We start from the raw sequence: 19,408 nt of genomic DNA, 5'->3' as shown, positions 1-19,408 counted from the left end.
GGATGTTATGAAGCTGATTATCTTCAGTGGGGATTATCTCGGTGAGTAATGTGTTTGTCATTTGGAAAGAAATAAAAAAGCCAGTAAAATTGTCAGAGAAGAAAAATTAAGACTACATTGAGATTTATGTGAGAACAGTTCCTTAGCTAGTCCACAATTCTGTTATCAAGAAGAATGAGGAATGTGGAATAAAGGTCTAATTGGGTGATGTTAAGGCAGCTTTTTTCTAGATACCCACAGCAAGGTGGAAAAAATTACAAGATGAAGGGTAGAAAACAGAATTTTGGCAGAGACATTACTGTTATTAAGGGAATATATATGGTGGAGAGATGTTAGAATAAGTGAAAGGCTATGTGCATTAGAACTAAGAAGAGAGAGCCTACCAATTTTGAAGCGGTGTTAAAGGAAATGTATTTATTGTAGATCTTTAGTATTTTCTGTACAAATTTATACAAAGCATGTAAGTGCTACCTTTTTAAAATGCCCTTGGCTGTGGTGATAATTGATGGACGTTAAATCAAGCAAGGGTCACAATGCTGAGAAAGTCCCATTAGACCAGGGCAATGCTAATATTGCAACAATAATAAAAGAAACAATAACAACAGAAAGCAAGGTGCTCCAGATTGCTGATGTACTCATAAGCTCTCTTTGTCCTAGAGAGATCTGTAAGCTAAGCAAAAGATAGGAGAGCACTGTGTCCAGGCCATAGAGAAAACTCTTGTTGATAACCATGGAAAAAGCATCCAGTGTTGCTTGGGCTTGCGCAGGACTGCCAGTCTGGTATTTGTGCTCTTTCTGGGATATTGGCTGATGATCATGTGGCAGGTGGAGTGCTGCATTTATTGAAGGAAGGGTGTGTACAGCTGAGGAGTCTGAGAAGAACAGGAGAGAAAAGACAGGCCTTCCAACAGCTCCCAGGCACTTTCTGTGGTACAAATAGGAGTTGAAGTGTGTGTTTTATGGACTGGATAAATTCTGGAAGATGACAGCTGGATAGGCACTGACTGTAGACCATAGAATCAGCAGTGGTTTCTCTCAACTAGCATTTGGTGACTTCTTTTTGTAGTAACAGTCAGCAAATACTGTTTTCAGGAAAACGCTGGCATTTTGAACTGTTTCTTTCAATTTATGCATCCATTTTATTATATCCAGTTTTGCAAAAAGAAAAAGCATAATAAAAATAAAAATATTTTGTATTGTATTGGGCAGTATTAAATGAAGTAAATGTGTTGCAGATTCTCTAATACCAGGATGTGGAATACCAAGAGTGAGAATGGTTGGTAACATATTAATTAAACTGTACGTAGGTTGAAAATACGGAGAGAATCATTGTCCATTCTGATGTCAAGGTGAAATGAACGTATTTTAGAATACAGAATATGAAATTAAGGCTTGTTAAAATTCATAACTTTAGAGAGTTATGTGCAAACTCTCAAATTATTCATGTATTTTCAGACTTGAGCAGTCCTGTTGAATGTTGTAACTCATTGTGAACACCACATGTACTCCAGTTTTGTGCTTTAAAATTGATAAAGTGCATGTATGGATATTTAAAAATATTTATCTGTGTTTTCTCCTGGGTTACTTTTTAAAGCAGAAGTTTTTAGGGGCATGGTTTGGCAGAAGTTCGCTGCAGCAAATAATTCTTGGTGTCTGTCTTCGTGTTTTCTAATTTGGTATCTCTGTTATTGACAATGTGATTTTCTGATAATGATGACATTTCAAACTGGATGGATACAGAGTTTATCCATCTCAGTGTTATTTTAAATACAATTATTTCCACAGAGAAGGATGACTATAGTCATACAGTGTCTCTTTCAGCTAACCTTGCTTTACTTGTAGGGTCTTGTCTGGGTCTGCCTAATTCCCATCAGAGGGAAGACACTCTTGCATGGAACATCTGACAGCTTTTTCAGAAAGTGGCAAATACTGGCAGGAATAAATTGATATACATTGTGAATGGAGGCGGAAAGTAAGAGCAATTTTTGGCACGCTCATGGGAGTAGGGAGGGAGAATGTAGCTGTAACAACATTTTAAGGAGAGTGCATGGGGAATGAAGGCTCTCAAGTCTTCTGAAGGTCATCAGAGTGGATCTGGCCTTCACTTGACCCATGATCAGGGCACAAAACAGGGTAAAAGCTTTAATTTGAGGAAAAGAACAAAACAAAAGACAAGTGAGCAGTTCAGCACTGTTTAGCTCTATGTAAAGGGTATTATGAAAACCAGGTTAGGAGCCTAAGATATTTGCTCCTTGCTGTTTTATACTGTTAAATCTAAGAAACCTTAAAAAAATCAGGTTGTTCTGCTGTTGTAATAGCAATGTAGAACTTTCCTTTTTACTTCTGTGATGCTGTAGTGTATTTTGAAGTACAAATGTGTGTAAGCTCGTGTATCCTGTCCCTTACTGAAGAATTAAGCTGCCTTCTGCTGATAGAGGTAGGCCTGTATCTTACACATACAGCATATTGTAGCATCTTAAGTAAGGTTAACACACACTTTGCTCCCCTAAGTTCTAGGGAAGCCTGGAGTGTGTTGTCTGATGCAAGAGATGTGAAAAGTTGATGAATGGGGCACAGATTTTGAAAGGTGTTTCAGGGAGTGCAGTGCTCAATTTCCTAATCTGAGTTTTATTCAAAAGAAAAGCTCTGCCTTCCTCTGGCACCTGTTTTAAAGTTAAACTTCTTCTTGCTCACAGGCGAAGATCTTCCTGTGTGCAGACTATTCAGAAAAAAAAGGCTCAATTGCCTATTTAATCTTTGTATAGAGGCTATGGTAGAAAAAAAATCATGATGTTTATTGATGAAGTAGTATTTGAAAGAAAAAATATTAGACGTTTAGTGCAATCAGAGTCTAAAAGAAGTACTTGTGTTGCTAGAAAAATTTGGAAGAAAGACATCTTTTAGAGCAAATTTCAAAGGCATAAGCTGTGCAGTTAGTGCTTCTCCCACTCTCTCAAATTTTGCAATCCTTGGGAGCCATAGAACAAAATTTCTTTGAAATTGCTGGTGGGAGCAGAGGGGTTTCTTTTCTGGAGTTTCATAACAGGATGACAATTTCCAGTGAGATTCAGTGGAATTTTGAGTTAAATGAGCTTGATGCAGAGCCTTGCATTATTTAGTAGAGTTTCCTGGTGTGAGGTGTCTTGAAGTCTGCAGAGATGCATGTTGTATAAAAAATAGAAATGAATTAAAAATATGAAGTGGTTGCATAGGAAATGCTCTTTAAGCAATTCATATTTCTTAGAGGTATTTAAAGGTTGATCTCATCATTGTTATGAACTGTTTATATATTACAGAGAAACTTGAATGTTACAACTTTGAATTTACTATGTGTTGGAGGTCCAGGGAAGGATCTTTAATGAGAAGGGCCTTTTTCATTAGAGTTTTAATGCAAACACAGATCCATTGCACAAGGAAAGTCTGGGAGCCCCACAAACATGCACCTGGAGTCTGCCTCCATTTCTTGGACTCACCTGTGGGTGATCACACTTCAGGACCAAGACTGAGAAAAAGGTTAGAGATGGTTTCAGAAGCTTTATCTCTAAAGCACCAGGCTAATTTTGCCTAGGATTTGCAAAGGAACCTTTAAAAATGATTCATTACTCTTCTGATTGATTATTATCTCTAAAGAAATCAATAACATATTGCACCGAGGCCTTTGTTCTGACCTTCCTGATCACTGGGATGGGTGACAAAGCTGGGAAATCCTGGTGAAGTGTTACATGTGGTTTACTGTGCCCAGAGAGTTACTGCTGCTGGTTATATACTGCATATGTAGTGCTGGGCAGTGTTAGAGCCTGCTTATTCTTCAAATTTAGAATATTCCATCTAAGTGCAGGTGAAGGAGCACTGTAAATATGGTGGTATGAATCTGATAGAATTAGATTTTATGGAAAATTTGGAGGGGAAAAAAGGAAACAGAGCTTTAGGAGTGAAGTAGCTGTTGTCACATGCAAATATTTATGTTCACTCATACACAGAGAATGATCCTGATCATGCTGAGTTGGAAGGGACTCATAAGGATCATCAAATCCAACTCCCAGCCCTGCACAGCACCATTCCCAAGAATCACACCATGTGCCCAAGAATATTGTCCAAATGCTCCTTGAGCTCTCTCTGGTTTGGTGCTATATTCAATCCACATTGGATTGCTGTCTGCTAGAAATTAAAAGTTTTGTTGCTAGAATCCTTTAAATTGTTCTGACTTTTCAGATGTGCATGTAATCTAAAACTTATATGAACCCATGTATTTATTATTACCCCTATAAAATGCCTGGCAGTGTGTTAAACTTCTAGAGGATCATCTATTGTGAAAACTACTAGAATGATATCTTGGTTATTTTAGGAAATATTCTTGGGCAAGCTAATACACTTAGAGAAATTACCCCTTCAGCTTTGACAGAAGTTACAATTTTTAACTCTCTAAATAATACATTTTGAACTAGATTTAGATGTCTAAACTGGCAATTTCTCAGAGCTGCTTCTAGGTCTTGTCTTTTTTTCTTCTTCCTCTCAGCAACCACTCAGGAAATGTTTTTCCAGCCACAGACATCAAAAATCCTAAACCAGAATGGAAGGAAGCGTGCTGCATAAATTGTAAGCAAGGAGCAGATGTAGCTCCTCTGATCAGTCCCACCTCACAGTGGGAGTGCACTAAACCCATCTTATGCTGCTTGATGCACTTTAGGGCTTCCACCTTTCTAGCAGCATCTTCTCCCCTTCCCCTGCTTAAGCATCAGTGACAACAGCTGAGTGGAGGATTTTTTGCAGCACTACAAGCAGAAGTGAAGTGCAGTTGTCGTTCAAGTCACCCTTGATACTGTAGTTAAAAATGCCTTTTTTTCCAGAAGCGAGATTACACTTTTGAATCTATATATATAACCATAGACTCAAAGCTTCAGTCTCTGAAGGAAAAATTGTAATTTCTCTTCCATTTGTATTGCAGTGTGTGGTGGAAAGCCCTTCTAAAGAATAAAGTCAAAGCAGTGTAGGAGTCTGTTGCTTTCAGGAATTGAGATGAATTTGTGTGAGCACAGAAACTACTAAGATGTTCTAGCAATACAAAAATCATACAAATAAATTGTATGTCAAAATGTAGTCCATGGAGGATTGTTTGGATCTTTACCATTCTTTCAGGTGTGGTTTGAAACAATGAGAAATTAAAGATATCAGTGAAGAGTTAGTTGACACCTCTTGATAATTTACTGAAATAAGGCTGGTGGCTTAGTGGCCTGTCAAGAAGAATGTGGGATGTATGGTGGTGGGGATGTGTGGGGAAGACCCAGAAACATGAGCCAGCTCTCATGAGTCATTCTCAGTTGCAAATAAGTGAAACATGAACAGATATTGAGAGGAGGCATTTATTGCTCTTTACTTGGTGGGGCTTCACCTGGATTGCTGTGTCTTGGGTGTGGCAGAGGCAGTTGAGGGATATAAGAAGACTGGAGCCAAGTCCATTGGAGAGCTGCTAAAATGATCAGGCATGTAGAGGCTAGTGGATAATTTCTGTTGCTGCTCAGGTCCTGTGATCAGTTCTGATCTATTTCGATTAGGAAGAGCTTGCTGGGCTTTACTGGAAGAATATAAAGCAAACAAAAAACCTAAAGTTTAATAAAATGTGATACAGTAAAATCTGGACAGAATGAAGGTTCCAGTGTTGAGGAGTGACATATCTTTTTTTCTTTTTTTTTTTTCCCCTCCTTAATCTTCTGCTCTATTCTTTGTTGCTTCCCCCCCCCCCCCCCCCGTTTTAACACACTGTGTTATAGTCCTCTTCTATTTCATAATTCCTCACAAAAACTAGCCACAGTAGGGCTGCTTGTATAGCAGTTCCATAAGGGAAAAAGAACATGCAGCTTACTGTTCTGAAAAATTACTTCATTGAATTTTACTTCCTTTTCTTTGTTGGATAACTTCTGACAGTCTTCTGTGCACATAAGATGAAAACTATATTTAGTGGCTCTCAAGAAGTTATTTTTGTTTCTTTCATGTAGTAGCTGTAGCCACCTGATTTTGAGGAAAAAAAAAAAAAAAGCCTGGATGTTTAGAATTTTGGCTGCCTTTCAGGTCTGTGGTTTTCTTCCTCAGCTGCCCTGGAGGAGTCCAAGAAAAAATGAGTTGGCTGTTAGTTCCTTTGTTATGTTCAATTTTTTTATCAGAATGTTCCATGTCAGACATGCCATATAATTGTGCAGGGGTTTTGTTCTGATGACTTGGTAAAACACTGTTGGTATCATGTGCTGCCCTGTGTGTTTAGTCCATAGAAATTCTGCTTTCTTTATCTGGATTTTCACCATTCTTACCCTACGGAAAAAGATTCCTGGTGTATTATACTTAGCAAAAACCCTGGAGAAGTACTAATAACTGCTTCTAGAACAAATCCTTTTAAAATTTTGTAGGTAGCTTGTTAGTGAGAAGCATGCTATACCTCTGGGGGGCAGGGGAGAATGGATTATTTAATTTTCATTCAACACAAATTTCATTTTTTAGTCATTGTATCAACAGGGTTTTCTATTACAACCATTGGCCATGCATACATATAACTTGAAGCTTGCCTGTACTTTGAACCTGAGAGGCAGTGTAGTATTTCACACATTAATTACAATCATTATTCTGTGCCCTAAACTGCACTCCTTTTTTAAAAAAAGAGATGAATAGAGCTAAGAGGGGGGTAAGATTGGGAAGGTGAAGTAGAATAAATTGTCAGTTAACTAAATATAAAGGAGAGAAATGCTATAAATACTATGATAGAATATTCTCATTCCTGCAGGAATATATGTTGAAAGAACAGAGGAATAGCATAAGAGCTGTGTGGTTGATATAAAAGTTCACTGTTATGATTTTGACTTCCATTTTTTTAATCTGTCAGAAGTTTAGTGTCACTTTGCAAGTGAATTTACATGAGATTTCCTTTCACTGTTTTTGAGACAAAAACTGTACCTTTTGACAGTCTGTCTAGATATGCAAAAATAAATTCAGAACAGGATTAAGTTTTCCAATTTGAAGGGGGAGCATGGTGTCTTGCTTTTTTGACATGGTAGAAGGAAGTGAAAATGCTTGCTCTTAAAGAAGGAAAGTAGTGTCAGAAGGCAAAGAGAAAAGACAAAATTGCTGCTAGAGCTTTGGAGCTATTTCTGCTTCTGAGAACTCTCTCACCATTGTCACTTCTTAGATTCTTTTGAAGAAAGGCTTGCATGAAACTGGAGATTTAGAAAGACAGTGAAGTATTTTTACAACCTTACTACATCTTGCCATCTCTGTGCTAAAGGACATAAAGATTCAAGGATGTTCAGAAACTGCAAATTTTTAAAAAAATTTGGTGGCAATTCAAGTTTCTGCCACCTGCATCAGCTCCCTGGTGGTTTGGCTTCTAGCAGCCTCTGCTTTTCAAGATTGAGTGGGCAGAACTTCAGGGTATCTGGTACTCTGTGCCCCAGAGAAGTTGAGGATAGTCGTGCTGCCAGCAGAGGGATAAAGAAGAGCTCTGAAAGGAGCAAGGAGGAAAAGGAGCTGAGGAGCATAGTAGTGTCTCCTGCTAACAATGTGCTTGAAACCAAAACTCATAAAGCCCAGATTTGTAGAGCAGCAAAGGCAAATACTTGATTACTTTATCTGAAGAATGGTGGGAGCCTAAACACTTGTAAAATACTGCAGAAAGACATTTTCTCTCAACATTCTAGCAAGTACCTTCTGCAAAGCATGGATGTCACCTGTGTTCGGCTGGGAAGGTTTGTCAGTGCTCAACAAGTCCTGGCAGACTGTGCTGTTCACTTGACAAGAGCTGGGGGAGGTTTGAACCAGTGAGTGGGTGTCTTGGCACCCCCTGAGCAGGTTTCCAGGTCCCAGTCTGCTCAACAGTCTTGGGAGGACAAATTCTATTTCTAGTATTTTCTGTTACATGACAAGGTCCCTCAGTCTTCTCAATAAACAGAAAAAAGGAAAAAAAAACACCAAACCATCAACTTTGTAATTAAAAGGAAAAAAATATTAAAATTTAAACTATATATTCTTTTTAGCCAACAAGTAAAAATCTGTCTGCCAGCAGCCAAGATGAAATTTTTTACGGAGCAGATTGTCATTAATTACACTTTCCTTTTAAGAACAGTTGTAAGGCTGGTAACTTCTAATTATGGGTTTTGCAGATTTGCTTTAAAGCTACGGTATACTGATTTTTAAAAATCTGTTTTCTTAATCATCTGTAGGGACAGGAACTGGCATGTAACCATTTTTGCCTAGCCTGGCCAAACGACATCCTGGAAGTTTCTCACTGATGTTGAGCAATTCAGCTCTGCTTGGGGCTACAAAAATTACTAGCCAGGGCCAAGGTGAGATTGAGGATTTTTCCTTCATCCCAGCCTCTTCCTGAAAACATTCTGGTCTGATTTTTCAGTTTGTTAATTTCTTTGAACTATTAATTTGAAAGCCTTTGTGAGAAGAAAAGACCTCCATTACCACTACCATGCTATGTTTGTGTGAGTAATGACTGCCCAGGAATAGCTGTTGCATCTTTAATTGCTGCCTGTAAAGTTACATTTACAGAAAATTTGGGCGAAACTCAGGCACCAGTTTGACTGTGTCTAGAGTTTCAATTCAGACTGCCTCTTGCAGACAAAGCTGCAGTCTCTTCACTTGCATGCCAGGTAGTTGGGTGAAAACAAGTTTCCATTGAATTCAGAAACTTGGGGAGTAATTTGGTATTAGCATGTGAGTCTTGGGGTTATTCTCAGAGCTGACATTTCACCTGCTATAAAAAACTCTCTTAAGGAAGGATATTTTTATGCTTCTATTTATTAATTTTTGCTTGGAGCATGTCTTTGCAGCCTCAGTTGGGACTTGGATGGAACAAGCATTTTTATCTTATTGAAGCATTTTCAGAGAAGACATGACAAGGAGGAGGGCATGGAACTTAGCTGCTTTGCTAGACACTGGTCCTCCAAGAGCAGTTCAGTAAACTCCAATAATCAGCACAGGCATCCTCAAGTGAACTTTGCATCTTCTCATGCCTCACAGATAAACTACAGTGATTTTGGGGGGCTGTGGAAGTGCACAAGGAAGCTGACATGCCTGAGCAGACTCTTGAGTGGTTCTGCTCTGATTAATAATGTTGACAAGCTTTCATCAGGTTTTCCACAATCCTTTGTCTATGGGGCTGTCCATAACTTTGAAAGCAGAACATTTATGAGTTTCTAGCATCCTTTTTGCTTCTTACTCACTCACTCTGCTCAGCATATTGTGACCTCAGAGGTTTCATAAGACTTGTTAAGCTCATCAGAGATAAAACAAGGGGTTCCTGTGTCCTTCTCTTTTTGTTTCCTTCCCAACACCTTTTATTTTCCCTCAGTTTTGGTTCTGCTGCATCCTTTCTCCCATGAGCTAACTTAATGGAACAAAATGGTTAAAACCCCCCAGTCTTGGCTCAATAAATTTCTCCTGTATCAGTGAGTTAAATGGGGCTGTGGAAGGGCCCAGTGAGCTGCAGAGCTTGGAGCAGAGGAGGAGTGATAGCAGATGGCCAGAAGTGAGAAAGAGGGGGCGTTGAAGTTGGAAAAAGGTAAGAGCAACAACAGCAGACAGAGAGGATGGGAAGTGAGCTTTTGGGTACTAATGAGACATTACATTTGCTCAAAGCCTGTAAAGCCAGAGTTCAACTTACCATTTGTAATTTTTCAAACAGAAGATGGCTGTGTGATTTTATGGATTTTCAGGAGTGCATTCCAAATGCTGTACAGGCACCATCTTTTCATTCCATGGATGTTGTGCTCTCTTTAAGACTTGTGGCTTTCTGCTGATTAATTCAGCAGATGAGAGAGTTGGAAGATCTTTCACATATTTGCATCTTCAGCCAAATAGCATTTCTTTTTCCCCAGAGATATCACAACACCATTTCTACAGCCTGGGAAATAGTATCTCCTGAATTTTACTTTTTAGAACCATTGGCAGCCTGATCTCATCATATACCCAGCTAATACTGTATTTAGCTAGAGCTGCTGTAGCAGAACTTTTTCATGTATACTGACATTTCTTTGGGCACTTCTAGACACAAAGCTCCCCTTTGTTTATGGCTTCACACCTTTCTAAAACACCAGATAAGGACTGTTGTGGATTTTGTGTAATAGGAGGCCACGAGAATGGTTGAATAGACTACAATGATGCATTGCACAATTTAAGTACATACATCTTACAGGGAAATTGCCAGGTTTGTGCAGGTACAACAATGAGGAGGTGAGTGCTGCATTTGGTGGGAATAGCTCATGGATGGTCAGTTGTCATCTTCCTAGTAGGATTCAGGTCGAAATAATTACTTTTTCATTTCAGATAACAAAGTTACTTCCCGTTGGACATCTCCGTTAATTTCTTGTGTTTGTTTAAAAATTCTGTACTTGGTTCTCTTGTAGTCTATTCTCTTTGACTGTTACTTTGTCCTGCTGCAGGCAACCTGCTCATTGTTTATACACTTCTTCTTTTTTTAATTCCACCAACAATGGGTTTTGGAAGAAAAAATGTGGGGTTTGCAGGCAAAATTCTTTGTTTCACATATCTGGTACTAGAGCAGCACTTTACAAATTGCATGTTTCATGCTGACAAGTCTGTAGTTTATCAGCTTTCCTCCCTGAACACCAGAGTGCTTTTTATTTCAGAGGCCTGTTATGCCTTCCTGTGCAGCTGGGATCCCTTGGTGGGGTGTAGTGGTGGCTCCCTGAAAGCTATGGGTTACTTAAGAGTTCACAGCTTACAAAAATCCAGTGGGCAGCTCTGCTGAAGGAAAGGGAAATGAGCAGGCAAGCAGTGGTGGTCTGGCTCCTCTTGTCTCTAGCAAAGAGCAAGTTAGCAATTACGTTCAATGTCACAGATGGTTTTTGGTTGAACTTGGCCCATCTTCTCTGCTTTCGCTTTTTTTATTGCCTTCCTTAGATTTGAACCTCAGGGAAATGTCCCTAGCTTTTTTCTTTTGGTGGTTCCTCCCGAGTATCTGTGTGAGTCATGAAAAAGTGGAACAGCTTCCTGCTCTGGCTGCCATGGTATCCAGCAGTGTTGCTATACACACAGTGCTGATGTAGCAAATGCTTATGGGGAGCTTTTTTGGAGGGTGGGAGATGTTTCTTTGTCTTTGTTGTATTACTGACTAAATTTTCTTGGAGTTTAATAAATAAAAATTACCATGCAACAAACTACATAGAATAATGAGAAAAATATTCCTGTTTGGGAAGGTTCCTAACATAAATACAAGTGCTCATGAGCAAGGCAGAAATTCTCCAGTTACATTCTTAAACTTGCTTTTTAAAGGCAGAATGCATGGAACATTTTTCATTATCTCTGCAATGGAGTATAAATCTTGTGATCTTGTATGAGTCCTCTTTATGCAGCACTTCATGCCCCTGTTGTTTCCCACTTGTTTTTTTTTTTTTCCCACCCATTACTTAGGAAGTAGCTTGAATAATTCCTTTCTTAAAAAAAAAAAAAATGCTCCAATTAAATTTCTATTCAGATGTATACCTTGCAAGTAGCTTTTAGAAATGAGTATTTCTAGAAGATGTTTCATGAGTCAATTAAATTGAAAGTTCAAGGTAAAGTTCATGTAACTTAAAAATAAAAAGGGTTCTAAAAGAGAAGATGTATTTATTCATGCCACCTACTAGCTTCCATGAGGTATTATTCTCCTCACTATTCATGTTTTTGAAGACTAAAGGCTCTTCTAATACATTTCTCGTGCTAACTAGATTTCTGAAGGATAATTTTTGCAGGCTTTTGTTAATATGAGTAGGGCTCATTAAACAATATTAAAAGGAGGTGACAATATAGCACTGGAATGCATATTTTGAGAAGTGGTTTCTTGAAAATGAGGCAAAAACAAAATCATAATTTCCTTACAATGTCTTTCCATTTATGGTGGGTTTTATGTATTGTGTGGTATATTATGAAGGTAATGAAAATTTGCTATGATTTAAAATTTAGTTCTGGCATTTCCACTTAATTGCATTTTAAAGAAAAAAAATCTCAATGTACAAAATTCTTTACTCTGCAGAGACCTGTACAACTTTTAAAAAGTTAAGTGAAGGCAATGCTTATTACGAAGAATGTTCATTTTAACTTTTTCCCCCCTAGCTCTAGTTATAGTCCCAGAAGATATAGCAAAATGTTAAAGCTGTGAAATAACATTAAAATGCCATTTAATGTGTCAAGGGAAACTTTGTTTATTTTTTTTTTCCTCAGATAAAACGACATGAATAAAAGCTTTTTCTTCTGTGGTGCTCACAGGTTTTCAAGTAGATGGAGCAGGCTGTTGCTTGCAGCAGATTATACCAGATGCCAAGTTGCCTAGGGATGTGTGCTTTGTTTGCTGGAGACAGGGCTTATTGTCTTGCCTCCAGGCATTAGGTTGAGTCTGTTAGACTCTATAAGTAGTGATTTTTATCCTTTGAGTTAGTGGAGTGTCACATGGTGCTATGTGACATTTTTAGGTAAAGCATGAAGTATGATTTTTAGTTTCTTATTTTTTCTTGGATATGTAGTAGGTAATCTCCACTGAAGTTTTGTAAAATCCTTAAATGCTTACAATTGAAAGAAAAGAGGGATTATAGGTTTTGGAGACATGTTTCTATGTTCTGTGCTGAAGAAATATACTAAATTAGCTTCTTATCATAGTTCTTTACCCATAGAAATATTATCAAGGAAGAGCTGAAAAGATGTGCATTTATATTATACACTCAGTGTGCAAGTAGAGGACCAACGAGGTTCTGTATGATGAATGTCTGAATATTTCCTGAAAGTCCCACTAAAACAAAATCAAGTATCTTATAGATATTTGCTGCATTTATATTGGATATGAAGTAACAGTCATAACCTATTTACTTGTTATTTCTCACTTGTGTTTGTTTCTTTCCATTAAAATACCTTATTTTAGTGCAGCAGCCAACTCAAGGTAGTTAGCAAAATGGCCTCTGATCTCCTTTATTATTTTGCATCTCAATTTTTTGTGTGTAGCCAATAGTTCTGTGCAGGCCTTCTATCAGTTTTGAGACAGTGCTGCCTTGATACTCACTATTGAATTCAAAGTGAGTAAAAATGTTACTAATGAGATGAATGATGACCATTTCATCTTAGTGTTTTGATTTCCTGCCTGATGCTAAGGTGGCACTAAAGCTAAGGAATTATGTAAGGTAATATCCAGACAAATGTTTCTCTGCCAGAGGCAAGTACCTAGAGCTTGAAAGTGCTCAATATGCTTAAATACTTAAACATTTTAAAGTAACTGCAAATTTTGAAGTAAATAAATGTTTTAAGTAGACATCAGAAGGCTGATGTAACTGTTCAGTTCTGACTGGTGCTACATGAATGTGTCTGTTCTCCTCTAGGGGTTCCTGCCTGCATCCTGTCCTCTGTCCCTTGCATTCTGTGTAACTTCTTGAATGTCAATTACTCTGTCCCATCTTTCTTGGCCAGTTTCTCTTCTATCATTTTGGCAAATAAAGTGAACTTGATTAGAGCTTTTAAGGTTGTGTTTTTGTACAACATATGCAGTGGTCATGGTCTCTGTACGTACTCCCCAAACTGAACCAGGTGTGCTGTAGCTTCACATGGGCTTCTCTTGGTGTGTTGGTTTGTTTGATTTCTGAGGCTCAGACATGCTCGAGTTGCTTCTGATTTGGCGAGATCTTCATTGTGATTGTTTTCTGTTGTCCCATGCATAATGTGATAGTGTTGAAGTTGAAAATGATAATTTAAAAGATCTTGACACTGTGTTTGTCTTTCTTTAGGAAAGCCCAAGAAGGGAAGAAGAAAGTTGTTCTAGCAGGCTGTGTACCACAAGCTCAACCTCGCCAGGAGTACCTGAAAGGCTTGAGTATTATAGGGGTATGTATCTCTAGAAATCAAAGGTTTTCATTAATGTAGGTCAGTGTCAATATCTAGACTCTATTACCTTTCTCTGGGAAAAGGCAGCAGAGAAGCTTCCTGCCATGCGCCCCTCTCCTGTTCATCTTTTTGCATTATACAACATTTAAACCTTCCTTCAGTCAGGGGTTATTTGATTTGGCTGTGGCATGAGGGGAGAGAGAAAATGATGCTGTTGTTGGAACTGACTTCCAGTGCCCTTTGAAGCCTGAAAATTTCCAGGCTTCATCCAGGATGAAGGTATCAGTTAGCATATTCTGAAGAATATCACAGTTTATTTGCTTCAAGAAAAGCCTTAAGACCTTTGTTAAAATCAGTGGAAGAAGCACAGGGGACTAGAGCATATGAATTACACAGACACAGTTGAGGGTTTGGTGGTTGGTTTTTTTACTTCACACTATTAAGCAGAATGGAAAACAGTAATTATTATTTTGTTTAAATTTGAGGCAGTCTGAAGATAAATCCAGTGGTGACTGATTGGTTAAACAGTTACCAAGCTTTACCTTGAAAATGAACCCACAGAGCTTTGACTTAAGTAATAAAGTGTTTTCAGTATTCTGTGGGATGTGGTGCCACTGTAAAATTGAACAACCTTTGGAAAAGAAAAAAGTAAATTGGGTGAATGGATTTCCTCTTTGCTCAGAGGCCACAAAATTATTGATCCATGATTGGTTATTATAGCCAGTATAATAATACTATACATATGTAGACAGAGGGGACTAAAATAAGCAAATCATTATCCTTTGACCAAAATTGTAATTTGATGTTTCAGTTTTGATGAATCTACCCTATTAAAATTGGAAAGTTTAATTTTTTTTTTTTTTTTTTTTTTTTTTTTTTTTTTTTTTTTTTTTTACATTTTCCCCCTCTTTTTTAAAATTTTCTTTTAGGTAGCATGTAATTTCTGAAAATTAACCTCTTCTCATCATCTTCATTTGAGGACCTAGAACCAGTGTTTAATGAAAAAATATTAGTATTTTTTACAGAAAGATTTCTGTTAGGAGATGAATTAGGTATTAATACAGTGTTCCCAAGTACTTTGAAACTAGACCTGAAAATACTGAAATGTAGTCTTTGCAATAAGGACACTGTCCTCTAGCTGTCATTGCTGTGGTAAAAATTACTGTGCTTTAACTAAGAGATCCCTCAGGTCAGAAAGGTCTCAACCTTGAGGCAAAACTATTAATAAAAAGAAAGCTAAGAGCATGTTATTGCCTATGTTTTCAGTTTGTACATTTAAGATTTTCTTCCCATTTTATAAAGAATGTGTGTGAGAGGGTGACTGTATTTAAAGGACAAGACTTGTTATCTCACTATTGCAAAATATTTTTGAAAGGCAGTTTTTGCAGAATTGAGAAATAGAAAATGTTCTGTTGGCAATAGGACATTGATTCTGCTTTAAAATTTTAAGCATTAAGGGTACAGTTTTGAAAATCTTTCTTTAATATCAGGTTGGTCTTGTCTTCAACTTAGCTGAGAGACACTGTTGACTTATTGTTGTTTATATAAGTTCTGCTATTTTGCTCCCACTCCCCCCCTTTTTTTTTTTTCTCTTTTTCAATATTTATTTTAAAGACCATGTTGTCTGAGAATGTGTTTATTTACCAGCAATTAGAACTCCCTCAGGGTGGCTTTCTAAGGCAGTGTGTCAGAGGCTCTTCTGCTCCTCTTGTTAGGATGGAGGAGGAAGTTGTGTTGTAACTACCAGAGAAATTCTAGTAAACCAGAGTTTGTTTTGATCTCTATTTGAGAAATACAGGACTGAACTTCCACTGTTCTTTATTTATTGCCTGATTGGGCAGAAGGGAAGGAAGGGCAACTTCATATCCTTATTACCATTTGTGATGTTACTGTGCTTCTGTGTTTCTTTAAAATAATTGCTACTTTATACACATCATGTGGGTTTAGGCCTTGCCATAGGCTGTGTGTAAAGCAAATCATAGAGTCACATGAAAAAGTGAAGGAGCTTTTGTGGAACAGGAGAATTCTAGGCAGTAATAAACCTGCCAAGGGTGTAAAGTACCTGGAGCACATTATGATGCATTACAGAGGTTCACAGCCAGTTCCCCTCTGATGGTTTCCACAGCTTACTCCTCTGTGTTTGTGGTGTACTCACTTCAAACTCACGTGCTCGTGCGGTGCACTAAGAGACATCAGCTCTCCTATGTAGTTGTCCCTCACTTTTCATTCTTAGTTGCTGAGAAGTAACTAAAAAAAAGTTACACCTAAAGTACACATCCTAAGTACACCTAAGTTACACATCATCAAGTAGGATGTGTAACTGTGCAGATGGTTTGAGGGGGTCATAGGGGAAGAAAAAGGAGAGACAAGGGGGAATGAAAGATTTAGCTGACAAGTTATGTTGTGGGACCCATGAATGGATGTAGGTAATGGTAATGTTTCCTCACTTCCTGAGCTGCATACAAGATCATGCAAAACCCTGGTTCCTAGTGGTGGTTGAGCCATTGGAATGGGATATTTTATTTCATTGACATTTTCTGGAGTTTTAAGGTGCTTGATCTCCAGATGATGTTATGTGTTGGAACCCCTAGTCAGGTTGCGAGGAGTTTATAGGTCTTAAGAGGCTTCACAAAGCCCATGTATCCGTGCTTCAAATCATCAAACTTGCTGTGCAGACTGAAAGCACGGGGCCTAATCCACATATGTATTAAAGGCATAAAATAGCTCCACAGGTCAGTGAATCCTGAATCCAATTCTCCTTCCTTCTCTATCTTTCCCAGTGTAACATCTAGCATCAAAGACCTATCACTTTCTGCCATACACCCATCGCTCAAGGGAAGTCTCTCACGCCTATTCTTTCATCTGCACAAACCCACACAACCAATCCAGTTTACTACTCTGGAAGGCTGTAATTCCCCCTTTGCTGCTGCCCTCTGAGTCAGAAGGCGCATGGTAGGGCACTGCAGGCTCTTTGGCCAAGGAGAAATACAGAGGCATGAAAAGCCCTCTGCCAAGGCTCCTTGCATTCTCCTGCCCTCCAACTAACCCTTTCCCTTGGCTATTCTATGTATAAGGCAAACTTTAAGTAATTTTCTTTTCATATCCAGTTTGAAACTCTGGAATGTGATTAGTGGGAGTGCTGAACACTCCCAGCAGCAGCATGTAACACTAGGAGCACTGCTATAAAAGAGATGATGCAGCATAAAAAATGCTAAGTGCATCACAAAAAGCAAGCACTTTATTTCTCAAGCTGTACATTTGTAATTGGTATACACTTTGAAGTGTAATGCACCTTATTCTTTCATTTGTTAAATGCTCCAGTGAGCAGAGCTTTAGCAGTGCCATTGTGAAAGGAAATCACTGGAACCTTCCCAAGATGTCAAGTGTCCGTACATCCCTACTGCTTTGGCCTCATAAATGAGGAAGGTGTGCTCTATGGTATTTCTGTGGTTCAGTTCATAAAAGTTCTGATGATGTTTGCAAACCAGAGATAGTGATACTTGCCTACCTTGCAGCGTTTATAAGGCCAGACTGCATTCAAGATTGGGAGCCTTTCTGCTGCCCTTAAAACAGAGCCTTGCATGAATGCAAATATCCAATATGCACTTCATGAAAGCCAAATTTGATGGAATTTTACTCTGAATTATTTGAATTCGCAAAACTTCTTGGAAAGCATGCTGAAAACCTGGGAACAGGCGGGCACTCTCCTTCTGTAACTTATGACTAAAAATGACTTCATACAAATCTCAGCGGGTCGCCTTTGGCTTTTGAATTCCCAGGCTGATATTCAGATAGGATACTTGAACCTGGAAAGCCAGAAGAGTGTCAGTTAAGCACCTGAAAATTGGAAGTGCAAATAGAAAATGTTCATTTCCACAGCAGTTATGTACTATCCTATAAATCAAAGGGTGTAGCAATCAATTTAGATAAGAATTATCCTTTGGCTGTGTCAGTGTTTAGCAATGAAAATCAGTTGTTTATGTGCATCTGTGGGGTAGTCCCCTTCCCTTTAAAGTTTTTGTAGATCCTCCTCTCAGGATACATTCCTAACCTAGAGTAATGCCCATTACCATGGTCAGTATTGTCAGCAAAGGTTTTAAACACAGATGTTATCCCTCTGAAGCCAGGGTGGCTATAGTCCCATGCCTTTTGAAGTTATGTATTAAGCCCTAGATTTATCTTGCCTAAGTGCTGTAATTTGAGAGTCTGTTTTGCTCAGCTCTCTTTATGGTCAATGAAGATAATTATCTCTAAAATAATTTAGATTTTTAGAAGACCTGAGGTGCCTTTTGAAGCCATGTATTTCCCTTTTACTGGCTTTAGAGAGGGGACAGGCTGAGTAGTCTTTTAACATCCAGCATTTGGCAGAGATCCCTAAACAAGGTGAGATGAAACAGAGTTGGTGAACTGGAGTTAAAATCTTCAGGATTATAAATAGCATGTTCTAATTACCTAAGATGGACTATTTTATCAGTGTAGAGACCACTTCGTTTCTTAACTATGTCAAGGAGAATCAATGTATAGGATTTTTTCAAGATGAGAAAAAAAGATTGTTTTACTTCAAGTAGCTCTGTATAGATATTATGCTCACTCCTAGGGTGTTCACATTGGATCTTAGGAAAAATTTCTTTATGTAAAGGGTCGTCATGCATTGGACCAGACTACTCAGGGAAATGGTTGACTTACAATCCTTGGAGGGGTTTAAAAGTCGTGTAGATGTGGTACTCAGGGATATGGTTTAGTGGGGGGTTGGCAGTGCTGGGTTGTTATGAATACAAATGATTGCTGAGCTGCACTTATGCCTAGCTCTGATCCCACCAGGAAGGGTCAAAGATTTTTCCTGGCCTTTGTTTCAACTCAGCCTTTGTGCTTTGATAAAAACTCTCTTTATCCTTGCTTTTTCACCAGACAGTTCCCTGCTTTGGCTATTCTTCCATGGGTTCATGAGCCTTGCCTGTGCTCTCGGCCCCTATCAATCTCAGCCCAGATTTCTAGTGGTTGTTTTGTTTCTGTTTTTTCTTTTTGCATAGTTCTCCTCAGCTGTCAACTCTGTTCTGTCTGTAGCTCTTGTTCTGTTCACCTCCTAATGGAGAACTATTTGAAGTGGACATTAAGTCAGAAATGTACTTAACTGTGCTGGAACCAAGGTCCCAAAAGATCTGTGCAACCAACTGGGGTGCACTAACCACACCCAGTAGTGGTGTCCTGCTGTCAGTCCTGGGGGTTTGGTTTTTTGAGACACTCTGCAAAGAAATGTTGAGGAATGGTGTTGCTTCCCTTCATACACCACCAGGATGTCTCTCTGGTTCATGGACTTCCTGATGCCTGATGGAGAGAGACATTATTGGCGCTCTCCTCTGAAGGTTTACACATTTCTTTGATACCAGTCCAGAGCAGAATTATCCATAAGGTTACTGAGATTTGAGGAAAAGCATCCAGCAGACCTTTATATAGTCAAGAAAATGTCATTACTATGACTTTGTAATTTTTTTTTCCTTTTTCATTCCCTCCCTTTTTTTTTTATTCCCAAATAAGAATTTTCTAAACCTTTCTCTCT

The 19,408-nt window shown here is 38.5% G+C and overlaps 1 protein-coding gene across 2 annotated transcripts in view; it reads left to right on the top strand.

Annotated features, from left to right (window-relative positions):
* CDKAL1 (CDK5 regulatory subunit associated protein 1 like 1) overlaps window positions 1-19,408 on the top strand; it is a 383,156-nt gene that overhangs the window by 105,109 nt on the left and 258,639 nt on the right. For both annotated transcript variants that reach the window (XM_059851463.1, XM_059851471.1), the window contains one exon: window positions 13,755-13,851. In XM_059851463.1, the coding sequence (XP_059707446.1) occupies window positions 13,755-13,851 (97 nt within the window). The remainder of the gene's footprint in view (window positions 1-13,754; window positions 13,852-19,408) is intronic.

This window comes from Haemorhous mexicanus, chromosome 1 (genome assembly GCF_027477595.1).
Source record: "Haemorhous mexicanus isolate bHaeMex1 chromosome 1, bHaeMex1.pri, whole genome shotgun sequence".
Classification (NCBI taxonomy): domain Eukaryota; kingdom Metazoa; phylum Chordata; class Aves; order Passeriformes; family Fringillidae; genus Haemorhous; species Haemorhous mexicanus.
Note: the sequence above shows the minus strand (reverse complement) of the source record. Positions and strands in the feature narration are given on the sequence as shown.